At 42.4% G+C, this 12,902-nt stretch overlaps 1 protein-coding gene across 1 annotated transcript; it reads left to right on the top strand.

The window, feature by feature from the left end:
• Positions 1 to 7,378: 7,378 nt before the first annotated feature.
• On the top strand, positions 7,379 to 8,896 carry olig3 (oligodendrocyte transcription factor 3). Its single transcript, XM_062401416.1, has one exon. It carries the CDS (start codon positions 7,595 to 7,597, stop codon positions 8,441 to 8,443), a length of 849 nt encoding a protein of 282 aa, XP_062257400.1. The 5' UTR covers positions 7,379 to 7,594; the 3' UTR covers positions 8,444 to 8,896.
• The last annotated feature ends 4,006 nt before the right edge of the window (positions 8,897 to 12,902 follow it).

Here is a 12,902-nt window from a genome sequence, read left to right as displayed (position 1 = left end):
GGCAAATGTTTAAAATGTTGTCGTCTTTTAACATTTTTTGTCTTCTACGTGTGTGCCACTTCTTCTTCATCCTGGGATATTTGTATTCTTCCAGTTTGTGGTCCACCGGATGTTAGATTCATCAATACTCACCCACTTGCGGCAAACATTTCCTGCTGTATTCACACGTGGGCTCATTTTCTCACACATTTTCTGAATATGCTACCAGGGGACCGGCAGGAAAAGCTCAGGAAAAGGGCAAACAAAATTTCAGGAAAAAGTCTCTTTTCCGTGCATGTCTGAAAGCCGCTATATGAAATCACTCATTTGTATGAGGACAGACTTATTGATGGTTTCACCAGATGTTTATCTAAATGCATCATCTTCCTAATGTTAGTGTGATTAAGTAGATTGAATTGTTTTCTTATGTTGATTTTAAAGTTGTACAAAATTGCACTATATATGAATGGAAATGTACTTTACCATGCCTGGTTCTTTTCTCCTCCCATCCCCTCTCTTCACTTCTCTTCTCTTCTCTTCTCTTCTCTTCTCTTCTCTTCTCTTCTCTTCTCTTCTCTTCTCTTCTCTTCTCTTCTCTTCTCTTCTCTTCTCTTCTCTTCTCTTCTCTTCTCTTCTCTTCTCTCCACTTCTCTTCTCCTCTCTTGTCAGGAGGAGAGCAGTCTGAATTGGTTTTTCATTAGCACTTAATGATGTGATAATCTCTCTAACAGGCCTCATTCTCTGCAGCCTCACATGCACTAATGAAGTGTGTGTCTACTTTTCTGTGTGTGTGTCTGCAGTTCCACATTCTTACAGTGATACTGGTTTGTATGACGGTGCTGTGGATGTGCATGGTTGAGTGTGTGATTGCCGTGTTACATCGAGATTTAGATGGATAGTGACTTGTCAGTGACACACACCCACCCAAACACACACAGGCACACACACACACACACAAGCGTGCATGTGCCAGACCTGATCCAAACGTACACCTAACCCCTCACACACCCTCACCCCGCCACTCTACACCAGCCTAAATCCGACATGTTAATCTCTCTCTCTCTCTCGCTCCCTCTTTCTCTCAAACACACAAACATACTTGCTTTCATTCGCCGCTTGCAGAGACCCGGGCTTCATTTTCTGGGCATGTGCACCCATTGCGAGGGGGAGAAGCGGACACAAAGTGACACAGGGAGCAGAATGGGGAGGCGAGTCTGGAGCTGTGGCCTGAAAGGAGGCGATGGGAGGTGTCCGATTGTCCTGCGCTGAAAGGGACAGTTAAAAGGAGAACCTTGTTGCAAAAGCTGGTGGGCTGGGCTGGAGGCTGGTTAAGTGCTGGTGGTGTGTGTAACTGTGTGTGTGTGTGTCTGTGTGTGTGTGTGTGTGTCTTTGTGTGCCTGTGTCTGTGTGAGTCTAATGAGGAAGAGGAGGATGACTGATGACCGAGGTGAAGATGATACTGGATGAGATGATAATAAAGGTTAAAGCAAATGTATGGTTATGAGAAGTTTGATGTGGCTCTCAGATCTGTCTGAAAAATGTAAAAATGCACCCAGCAGTCATTTAGCTTAGCTTAGCATAAAAACAGGAAATAAGGAAATTACTGACATGTCTTTGTCTGAAAGTAACAAAATCTATCAACTTCAAAAAACAAGTCTCATATAGTTTGTTAAAACTGTTTTATACCAAAGTGATGTATCGATGGGACAGTGTGTGAAATAGGGAAAGTGACGAATGATTTTAGCTGAAGTGATGTTTTGGTGGGAGATCTGACCCTAAAATTTTTTTTTCGCTTGCAATCATAAAAACAAGAATTCTAAATAAATTGTGATTTTTCCCACATCAGTAAATATCCCTCGTCTCAGAAAAACAATCAGGAGATTCGCACCTTGTGCATTGGGATGAAAAATGCACAACAGAAAAACTTCATTGCTTCTGTTTGATGGAACTCATCATCAACATGCTCCAGAAAGCTTTGAGCTGCCAAATTTGAATGTGATTGTGTTCGAAATGAGAACATGAAGGTATGTTTCTTCATTACTGAAATGTTAATTTGACTTGTTTTGGGCTAATTAACGCCAATGTCTTACAAGAATAAAACAGCCCCACAAATATTAATTAGGACCTCAATATTCATGTTGGCGGAGATGGCTGTGGGGTCTGTAATTAACGAGCTCTTAATCGTTTGATCGTCTCCTTAATTAAAGGCTTGCTGTAATTTGAAGGTTTGTTTACTTTTCTCAAAACAAGAATGAGAGAGACAGAAATCTTATTGATATAGAATCAACACAAAGTCAAATAAAAAGGAAAGAATCAGGCTTTTTAAAAGTTTTAAAAAATGTCTGAGAGGTGCAGCGAATCGTTTACTTTTCAAATGTTTCACTTATCTTAAAAAGAGATATCTGGGAAATACTTTTGATGGAGGCCGGAGGGTTTTTACTCGACTTCCATCTGCCGTTCTTTTTCAAAACCTCTTTTTTGTGAAGCTTCAAACTGCAGCTTGATGATGTATTTGATGCTCAAATGAAAGGAAAGAGATCAACAGTATTGCCATCATTTGGTTTAATTCATAGCACCTATTGCTCCGGTAAAACTTTCTGGATTTTATTCTTTCAGTGTAATAAAAAATAAAACTCACATGATTATTTCATGTAGTGCCAAAAATGAGAAGAGAATTTTTTTTTTCTAATTCAAAAAAGTTTATACAGTAAACATTTTTAACGTTAATGTGAAGTAGAAATATTAAAAACCCATTTTCCATAATTTCCAAATCATTTTAAATTGAAAACTTTTCATGTTTGGTTGATTTGGACATTATCGAGACTTCTTCCTGCCAGTGCCCCTAAAAAAAAACTCATGTTCAGAGAAAAGATGTTGTCCGCAGAATTCACTATGAGCAAGTAGTCGGATTGATGACACTTCTATTATGCGACAAATGCAAAAGTGGAAAAACTAAAAAGAAATGAAGAAGACTGAATAAAACATGGAAAGATAAAGAGATTTGAGAGGTCTTGGTGATATGGGCGGACACTGGTGCTGATGTGCTGCTGCATAAACATGACATTTTTCCTCAGAGGAGTTCACACTAATGACCATAATGAGACAAGTTCATAATATAAATTGTGTTTTGGCCTTAACATACCATTTCTCTGTCTGCTTCCCACATGGAATTAATCTAACCTTATTTTCTGCAGATTCCACACGCCAGTCATTTCCACCAGTTTGCCTGAAGGCAACAGCTAATGTTTTTTACACTTTAATGGCTTCGGCTGTGACCTTGACCTTGTGTCTCCCTCTGAGTGTGTATTTATTGTCTCCTGTCAAGCATCCTGATCCTTTCAGCTCAGAGTCATTCGGCCGACACTGTCTGTGTCAGTGATAGTGAGACAGACCCTGCAGCCGACTACTGTCATCACATGCTGCTCCAGGGACGCCTCCATTCACCGTTTACTGCCCCAAGATCATTAGAGGGGATCTGGTGACCCGGCCCACCCAGGAGAGAGACCCAGAGAGGGGACTCTGATTTAAATCTCAGTATGGACGCTTTTAGATCCTGTTAATCTGTAATCCTGACTGAGAGAAAAAATGTAAATACGATTGCTTAGAAACTTTCCAGAGTAAAATATCAACAATTAACAAAAGCCTACAATACCAGAGCACACGTGAAATCATATTTTGAAGTAAAACATTGTTAAATGAAAGGAGAAAACAAGTCAGGGAACATGTTGTTAACCTCAGAGCTGAGGTGTCAGGAGAACAGCAGCATTGTAAAACAGCAGAGTAACTTCTGCAGGTACATGTTTACCTGTTGTCCACTGTGGTCAACCACTTTAAAACTTTAATTCTTTACAAAAGTTTGAAATTACACAGTGTTTGGTTTGGACTCTTAACATTCAGGGTGTGTGTAAGTTGAGTCTGAATTAGTCCGGTTCCTCATTGGCCCCTGGGTGAACTTCTTATGATGCAACTGTCTGGAACAGTGGATTTTTTATTGGGCATCGTGCATCAATATTAAGTCTTAATATCTGTTAGTCAACAAGTTTCCAAGTTGTATGCTAGTTCACTTTGTGATGTGATAACAAACTAATGTAGCTTTGGTTTAGAGACCTTGTTTCCCAAACCCTTCGCTCAAGAAAATCTCAATTTCCATGTATAACCAAGCATAAAGCAAATTCACAGTGTTTACCTGGACCAATCGGCCCTCAGAGTCTATACCTCCACCAATCCTACTCACGATCGCCTGTGGATCTTATGGCAGAAAAATAAAAGAAAAAAGGAAGTGGTCGGATAAATGATTCATTTTAAAGAAAATATTAAATCAAAATTTAGACACCATTCCTCCAGCAAGTTTTTGCTTAACTCTGCAAACAAATGAACCATTAAACAATAAATATTAACGTCCTTGTCAGAATAAATCTTGTTCGAATACGAGTCTCTAATGACTAAAAGTATGTTTTTGAGAGTTATTTTAAATAGTAAGGACCAAATCCTCCAATAACGATAATTGAATGACAATATTCCAGCCTGAATGGGAGTTGTTTTGACCTGATGTCACGATATTTTATATTACTGCTGGATCATTTACCCAAACCCAAAATCTGTTTATTGTGACCCTTTGTTCAAAACATCAAGCTCAAGTTTCACCTTAGCTCTGTGTCCAATTCATTGTTGTAGAAAACAAATGAGCACATCAATCACTGGATCAATTCCCTGTGATTTTTAACTGTTCCTTTTGCTGCCCAGGAAAAAAGAAAAGGATCTGAGAGGGCTACTTAAAATAAAGAAGAGGTGGTGGCAAGAGACGAAGCAAGCGGAGCCAGGAACTGGAGAGAAGAAGAGTTAGAGAGAGCGAGCGAGCAGGAGAGAGCAGGAGAGAGCAGGAGAGAGCAGGAGAGAGGGTGAGAGATAAAAAAAAAGATACGAACAGAGGAATGAAAGGAGAGTGGAGAGCTTACGCAGTGAAAAGAGCACATTAGGGGCGACCTGCTGCGACAGTAGTGTGAGGAACGGTGAATAACTGCCTCCATTTAGACCAGTGTCCTGGTGGTGTGAAGCCAGGGGCCTCCGATGGACACACACACACACACACACACACAGACACACACGCACACACACACACGCTGAAAAACACCAAAATACATAAATAAAGCAAAAGAAATCACACACACAAACGCAGAATTTGAAGCCTGACACACACTCATGCTCTCACACACACACACACTTACTCATGCTCTCACACACACACCTCCTCTGAGCTCTCCTCTGTCCCTCTCATTCACACATTTCTCCACATTGGCCGGATTAGGAACACTTTCTCTTGGGTGTGCGAGGCTGCCCCGCACACAAAGAAACACTTGGGGACAGGATTAGTAGGCTTACAGCGGATTCACATATGTCCAGTTCAAGCAATTGGTATTCAAAGCTTTACACTTTCAAATGCCACCAAGAGAGAGCAAAGCCGACCAGCGCTTTTACTTTGCATTGGCAGCACCTTTATGAGAAGGGCTCTTTTGCTGAGCCAACAATGAGGCCGTGAATACACATTTTTACTGTTCTACCAGGGGGATCTCATTGGAGGAGGACGGAGCACCGAGCAGAGTTGGAGACAGACTTTATTATCCAGGTTTGAAGTGCTGGCTGGCTGGAGGGCTGGATGGAGAGCTGGGTGGGTGTACCGACGGACGGGTGGAGCGTCGGACAGACAGATGGATGGATGGAGGGATGCCGAGGTGGCGGTCAAAGGAAGAGTGCTTCAGCTACTTCCACATGTTATTGTTGGAGGCCCGTTCCTCCACTCCACCTCCACAAAACAGATCTTGAGGAGACTCTTCAGAGTGGAGAGAGCGCTCTCAGCAGCTCAATATACACAATACTGACTCAATTTAGTGTCTCAACTTAGAGAGGCTGGACTGTTTGACTAAATCATCGATAAAATGTGTTTTTATCATGAATAAATGTTTCTGAATTTAATATTTATAGATCTATCCACTGTATCATTTGAAAACAAAGCACATAGGTCTACTTTAATTTGTATAGTTTACAATTACCTTGAAATGACCTCTTGAGTATTTTGAATTGTATATATATATACGTGTGTGTTTGTCAATTTTTTTATAAAATCATCATTCGAATTTTGGTGTTATGAATCTTATTATTAAGGTATAATAATAATACAAATTTAAATAATTATGATAATTATAACAATAATAATAATGTATTCCTATTCTATTTTATACTAATATATAAATAGTGTTAAAACGTACGATTTTTTTATAATCATCATAACAATAATATCCCCTCTGTTTCAAGTGATGGGAAGTTCTACGAGGGTCCAGACATGAGGTATCTGGGTAAACTCTGACTCCCACACGCTGCCATATGGCCAGCAGAGTGCCGAGAGCCGGCGCGGGCATGGTACCTCTGTCCCAGCGGAGGCCCCGAGCCCCCGCTGCAGCAGGAGCCGCTGAATGGGAAAGTAATTTCCCCTCATTCCTCCTCATCCCCTCAGGCAACCACCGGCCGAACCGCCGCTGGTGACAGGCTGGACCGTCCGATACAAAGAGGTGCAGATCAATATGTTCTCTACATTTGCGAGCAGAACAAGTTCAACATTTAAAATCATGGTTTACAACGTGGAGTTTTGGGGATTGCTTCTGCAAAAGGAAAAACGGCGGCAACTTGTACGACACAACTTCTTCTCCAAAGAGGAAGAGAAGAGAAGAGAAGAGAAGAGAAGAGAAGAGAAGAGAAGAGAAGAGAAGAGAAGAGAAGAGAAGAGAAGAGAAGAGAAGAGAAGAGAAGAGAAGAGAAAAGAGGCTGTTGAAGTTGCATAGTGGTGCATTCGATCATCTTTATCCATGTGAAATCAAAACATGGTATAAAAAAACCTTATTATAATAGATGGTGCGTAAAAGCTGCAATGCACACGCAGGTCACAAAACATCTCAGCAGACAAGACATTGTCTCGCTTAATTCTGAAATGAAATAAATAACTGTAGGAGACTAGAAAATATTTGTACAAACTGTGGGAATTTTGGAAAATTTAGATAAACGAAGGGATCTGGGGGAAAAATGACAAGTTTGTCCAAGGAACAGGAGGACAAGGAGAAAAGAGAGGATGAGAGAAGAGGATAGAGGAGAAGAGGAGAGAAGACAGGAGGAGAGAAGAGAGGAGAAGATGAGAAGATGAGAAGCTGTGCCCCCCGACAGAGTCCTGACAATGGCAGTGAATGGTTGCGCACCGCAGTCACCGGGACAGTCAAAGCACACCGCCCCCTTTCTAGCGGGCACGTCATCCTCCTAACCAGGCGTTATGAATAGGAAAGGCGCTTTTGTGTGGCCGCACGTATAAATAGCCTCTATCAGTGTCCTCCTCACCGCAGAGATACAGACGCACAGAGGGAGAGAGACGCAGAGAAGTTGTCTCTCCTGTGATAGCACGGACAGAAGCGTGGCACCGACGGGATACGGACAACACCAGGTGACCAGAAGACCCCAGAAAGAGAGAGGGTTAAAGGAGAGAGTGAAAGTCGACGAGAGAGGGAGAGAGAGGGAGAGAGAGGGAGGAAGCCTGCAGCGACCTCCTACCCAACACCCTAGGAAGAGAATCCATAAAATGCATTCGGACTCCAGTCCCAGCAGCAGAGCCTCTTCCCCGGACATGGACCGCATGTTCCTGCGAGAACTACACCCACTCCACCACCTGCACCACCACCACGTCGGCTCCTCAGTGTCCTCCTCCACGCAGAAGATCTCCGAGCACCTGCGTTCCGTAGACCCCAACTCAGTGTCCGTGGAGAGCAGCAGCAGTAGCAGCAGCAGCAGCAGCGGCAGCAACAAGTACAAGTTGAAGAAGCCAGTCAGCGAGGAGGAGATGTTCGAGCTGCGGCTCAAGATCAACGGCCGGGAGCGCAAGCGCATGCACGACCTCAACCTGGCCATGGACGGCCTGCGGGAGGTGATGCCCTACGCGCACGGGCCCTCGGTGCGGAAGTTGTCCAAGATCGCCACGCTGCTTCTCGCCAGGAACTACATCCTGATGCTCAACAGCTCCCTGGACGAGATGAAGCGGCTGGTGGGGGAGATTTACGGCGGGCAGCACTCAGCCTTCCACTGCGGCACCGGGCCCGGTGGACACTCCGGGGGCCCGGCCGCTGCAGCCGCTGCCGCCGCCGCTGCCGCGGCCGCGCACCATGTGCACCCTCTCCTCGGGGGCGCGCTGTCTTCCTCCGGGTCCTCCTCTCTTAGCGGGCTCCCGGGGCTCACGTCCATCCGTGCGCCACACGCCCTGATGAAGGGCGGCCCGGCTGCGCCCCCAGCCCTGCAGCTGGGCCCCGGCTTCCAGCACTGGGCCGGGCTGCCGTGTCCCTGCACCATCTGCCAGGTGCCCCCTCCCACGCACATCCCCATCACCTCCACCGCCCTCACGAGACTCACGGGGGAGGGAAAGGACGGGATGAAATGAGGCTGGGTGTGTGACGCACAGGCTGCCGGTGTTTGTAAATAGAGAATCAGGGCATGATGGGGTCTGGCCCCACTGCTGCATGCTGTTGTGTAAAGTCTGTTTTCTTGTTTGGCGTATGAGAAAGAATGTTATTTTCTACCTTGTAACAAGGACCCATGTAAAGACTGATGGTTTTGCCAGTTTAAGGTACTAAGAAAAAGTTGTGTGTCATGCACCGAGCTGCCACGACCCTCCTGTGTGTGTCTCACAGCACAATGTGAAAGTGACGGAGGCTGCATGAACATGTGGATTTGTTTTATATTTCTTTGTATCAGGCGTCATTTTGTGAAAACGAAGAAAACTCTCTGTGCCTTGTACCAAGGATTTTAAACTTGAGTTCTCCATGAAAAAATAACGACATTTATGTGATTCTGCCACAATTTGTTTAAAAAAATCTAAGTTTTAGATTCATCTGTTTTTTCCATTCGATCTGTTTTTCATTTTGCATGCTCGTCACAGCATGGTTGTTTTTTGCTGAACTGAATTTGTTATGCCCAGAGACCCCGTGTCTTTATTTTTGTACATTGTTGATGATGAACTGATGAAATATTTATTATCGCCCAGCGTCCCTGGATGAAGTTTCAATAAAACTGAAATTATCGATCATATCCACTGTCCCTTCTTTGCTCTTGAATCATTAAAAACTGTATTAAATCTGCTTTACACTTCTTAAAGTCTAGTTTGGAATTTCACTTAGACTATTCATTATTACAGTCTACCATTTATTTACTTATTTTTACATGGGTGTACACTGATAGTTTACATTCCCACAATAAACACTAAGTACATTTTCAGATTAAAGTAAATTCATCCCTCCAAATCTGTTCCTTTTATTAGTACATACATTTTCTCTATCGTATATATTTTCTATATATTTAAATCTATATTTTGAAATACGTTTTTGAGTAATACTTCAAACTCAAGCCCGGCCTTGATGTGTTAACAGACGTCATATAATTCCTCTGATCACTTATTCGCCTTTTTTCTTATTAGAAATAAACGAAGACAATAACATAAAATACCAACAATGCAATTTATTATGAAATATGAAATAGGTTGAATATATTGATCATAGAAAAAACATGTGATGGGAAGAGAATTTTCTACCGTAAATTGAATTATCTAATTCCTTGAAGTCATTATTATTACTTCTGGGTTATATGCTATTATGATAATATAAGAGTACAGCAGCACTCTAAAGAAATGAATATAATTTAAACCCAAATGTCCAATAACTGAAAAAGCTTGAGGCTATTGATCAATTTCTTGTCTGTCTTATACAGATATTATATATCATGTTTGTTTATAGACGATATGGGTATATATATGAGTAAAGCAGCATTTTCGTGATTGATATCAACAATGTTAATACAAATTTTAAAATAATTGAGAAAAGCATGAAGCTATAGGTAAATTTCCTATAATATATAACATATATATACTCATATGATACATTATTAGTATGGGTTTGTTTATAGATTGTATGGGGATATATAAGTGTAGCAAATTCCAGTGATTGAAATTAATATAATAATAATAATTAAGGATATAGAGTCGAATATATATATACACACATACGTTGATTTTCGGCAGCTGCAAACCTATTTACCACTTTAAAACAATTTAGAAGGGACATTATATTATACATATTTATTATTATATGAGCTGGATACTACATTTTTCTCCTGATTTTACGCACCAACAGGTTCGATGCTGCACAGAGTTGCACGAGCAGATGACGAGTTACAGACGTGGTCAGACAAGCATTTATTCAACATTTCCGAGCAGGCCGAGCGTCATGTTAGGAAACCAGGCAGAGTGACGAGGATGAAATGAGGGGCTGCAGCAGATTTAGTGGAGCCCGGTTGAATTGTTCCCCGGAAAGAGAAAGTGATCCTCTTTGGGGGCGCGCAGAACAGTTTGTCCGCCGCGTCCCTCGGGTGTTTCCCCGTCTCATCTCTGCAGCGACAGAATGTATGTTTGTGCAGATTACAAGTTAATTGTTCATGGGGGACCGAGAGGAGAAAATCACATCACAGAGAGGCGTCGGGATTACAGGCTCCTAAATGCAGAAGATTATACATTCAGACCCCCCCCCCCCCCACACACACACACACACACCACCACCACCACCACCCCTCCCAGGCCCTCGCCACATGCAAATGAGTGCACGGATTAAAACCAAATGGAGAAAAGACAGAAAGAGAAAAAAGCAGGAGAAGCCTCTTTTGTAACTTATTCCGAGGGAGGAAAAACACAAGTTCTGTGGTAAAAGTTTAGAAACGATTGAAAAGAGTTCATTCCGCATTTCTTCTTTTTGTCTTTAGGAATGAGCGCGAGCCTGTCTGTCCCCTCGCAGGCTGCCAGATGGGATGTAAATAGCTGGGTAGCCGCAATGGCCTTTTAACCACACAACACTGAGGAGGATGTTGTCAAGGGAAGCTGGCGGTTTGCGAGTTAATAGTCATGAGTCCGGGTAATTACTTAAGGTTTATTATGCTCTGGTTTCAAAGGAAATGGACTCTTCAATGGGCCGAGAAATACTTCTTAATTCTGGCTAATTAGGAGCCGAGCGAGGCAGAGACAACTGCTGCTGCTGCTGCTGCTGCTGGCATCGGGCTCTGCTACATTCATGGAGAGAGATCATTTGTGAGTAAGACACAGAAAAAGAAAAAAAAAACAGTCACGCACATTTAAATAGCACAAACAAGACAAATGCAAATCATGGCAGGTTGCACGATAAAGAGATGAATGTAAATCACTTGCCATTGCTGGATGTGTGCATCTTGCATTTGGCTCTCATGTGTTGGAGATGATCTTATGGTCACAGGAGCTGGACAGTAAATACGAGAAAGTTATACTTGCAAACATTAAAGAGTTTTTGAGTTCATTTTCACATTAGTATGGCTTAAAATTATCCTCATTAATGCCTCTACACGTGAAAATCCCACTGACTGAGATCCAAATTCTTCCTTTTCATTAGGCAGGGAAAGTTGAGGACATAGTGTTGTTTCAAAAACAAAATATTAGATTTTTGCATTATTTCAAGCGTATCCTCCAACATATTCTGCTCCTTAAACCACGAGGTATAATAAATCATGAATTAACTGATGAATAAATGAGCCAATACATACAACAGTCATTGTGAGGAACTCTGATAGGAAAACATTTCATTTAAATGTCATCATTTAGTTTAGTTTCCTCCTCTGAAAACAAATTGCTTACGTTTTCAGAAACCTATTGAATCCACGGTTTTCATGACTTCCTGTATTTCCTTTATTGTTTATGTATTATTTTTCTCTTGGTTATATTATACTATTGTCTGTTTGTTGAAGTTCACTTCTCTTGTTTGTTTTCGAACTAAAGTTTTCCGTATTATTGTCCCTTGTACATTTAGGTGAGTGGAACCTCCTCGAAAGTGAGATGATCTCTCAACTTCTGAGGGAATTCTTTTTTTTCTGAAGACGGATGAGGTCTTAAGGATTTATCATCAATACCGAATGCATCATGGAGACCAGGCAGGTGAGGACAAAATCTATCGGGATTGCTGTTGTCTTAGCATCACCAAAGCTTAACTGTCCTTATGGAAGGAGAATTAGTTACAATGGCCACAAACCATTAGTCTTAATGAGGAGCAACAATATTGTGTCTTCTCTATCTGTCTCCAAGAAAGTCCAAACGCCCCATCGCAGAGTTGATGTCAATCGATCTTCCAACTCAACCTTGAATCCTGTGAATACTGCAATGGTGAAAAGGAGGCTCAGTATAAAACACAAACATGTGGTGGATCTAGTTAAACTCCCTCAGACTTTACATCATCATCTAGGGCCCGGACAATGAGACGGTGCAAACTGAAGAAAGAGAACAAAACTAAAAGAACAAACTAGACCTAAACTGAGACAACAGAAATAAGTAAATCCTTGAGTCCTGTGTATTTTGTGTTGCAGGCTGCTCGGTGATGGCTGAATGGACTCGTGGCCATCGGCTCCTCTTTTCACCAAGCTTGACGAACGACTGCTCCTTTACAGAGCACACACCTGTTACTGGGACCCGGTCGAAGTTTGACACCACTTTGTCAACCCCCTTCACACACACAGACACAGACACACACACACACAGACACAGACACAGACACAGCCACACACACACACACACACACACACACACACACACACACACACACACACGCACACACACACACAGACACACACACACACACACACAGACACAGACACACACACACACACACACACACACACACACACACACACACGAACACACACACACACACACACACACACACACACACACACTGACTCTAACTCTAACTCCTATAACTCTCAACAAGCTGTCAGCCTCGTTCTGTGGCCCCCTGTGACCGAGCGGCCTTTTTCCAAAAAACACAACATCCGAAATCTCC

The sequence above is a fragment of the Platichthys flesus genome, chromosome 12 (assembly GCF_949316205.1).
Source record: "Platichthys flesus chromosome 12, fPlaFle2.1, whole genome shotgun sequence".
NCBI classification, from domain to species: domain Eukaryota; kingdom Metazoa; phylum Chordata; class Actinopteri; order Pleuronectiformes; family Pleuronectidae; genus Platichthys; species Platichthys flesus.
The sequence above is the reverse complement of the archived record's forward strand: the minus strand, read 5'-3'. Positions and strand labels throughout refer to the sequence as shown.

What these genes read in the sequence shown, in the direction of transcription:
- olig3 (XM_062401416.1), top strand. Translation starts at nt 7,595, where the DNA reads ATGCATTCGGACTCCAGTCCCAGCAGCAGAGCCTCTTCCCCGGACATG.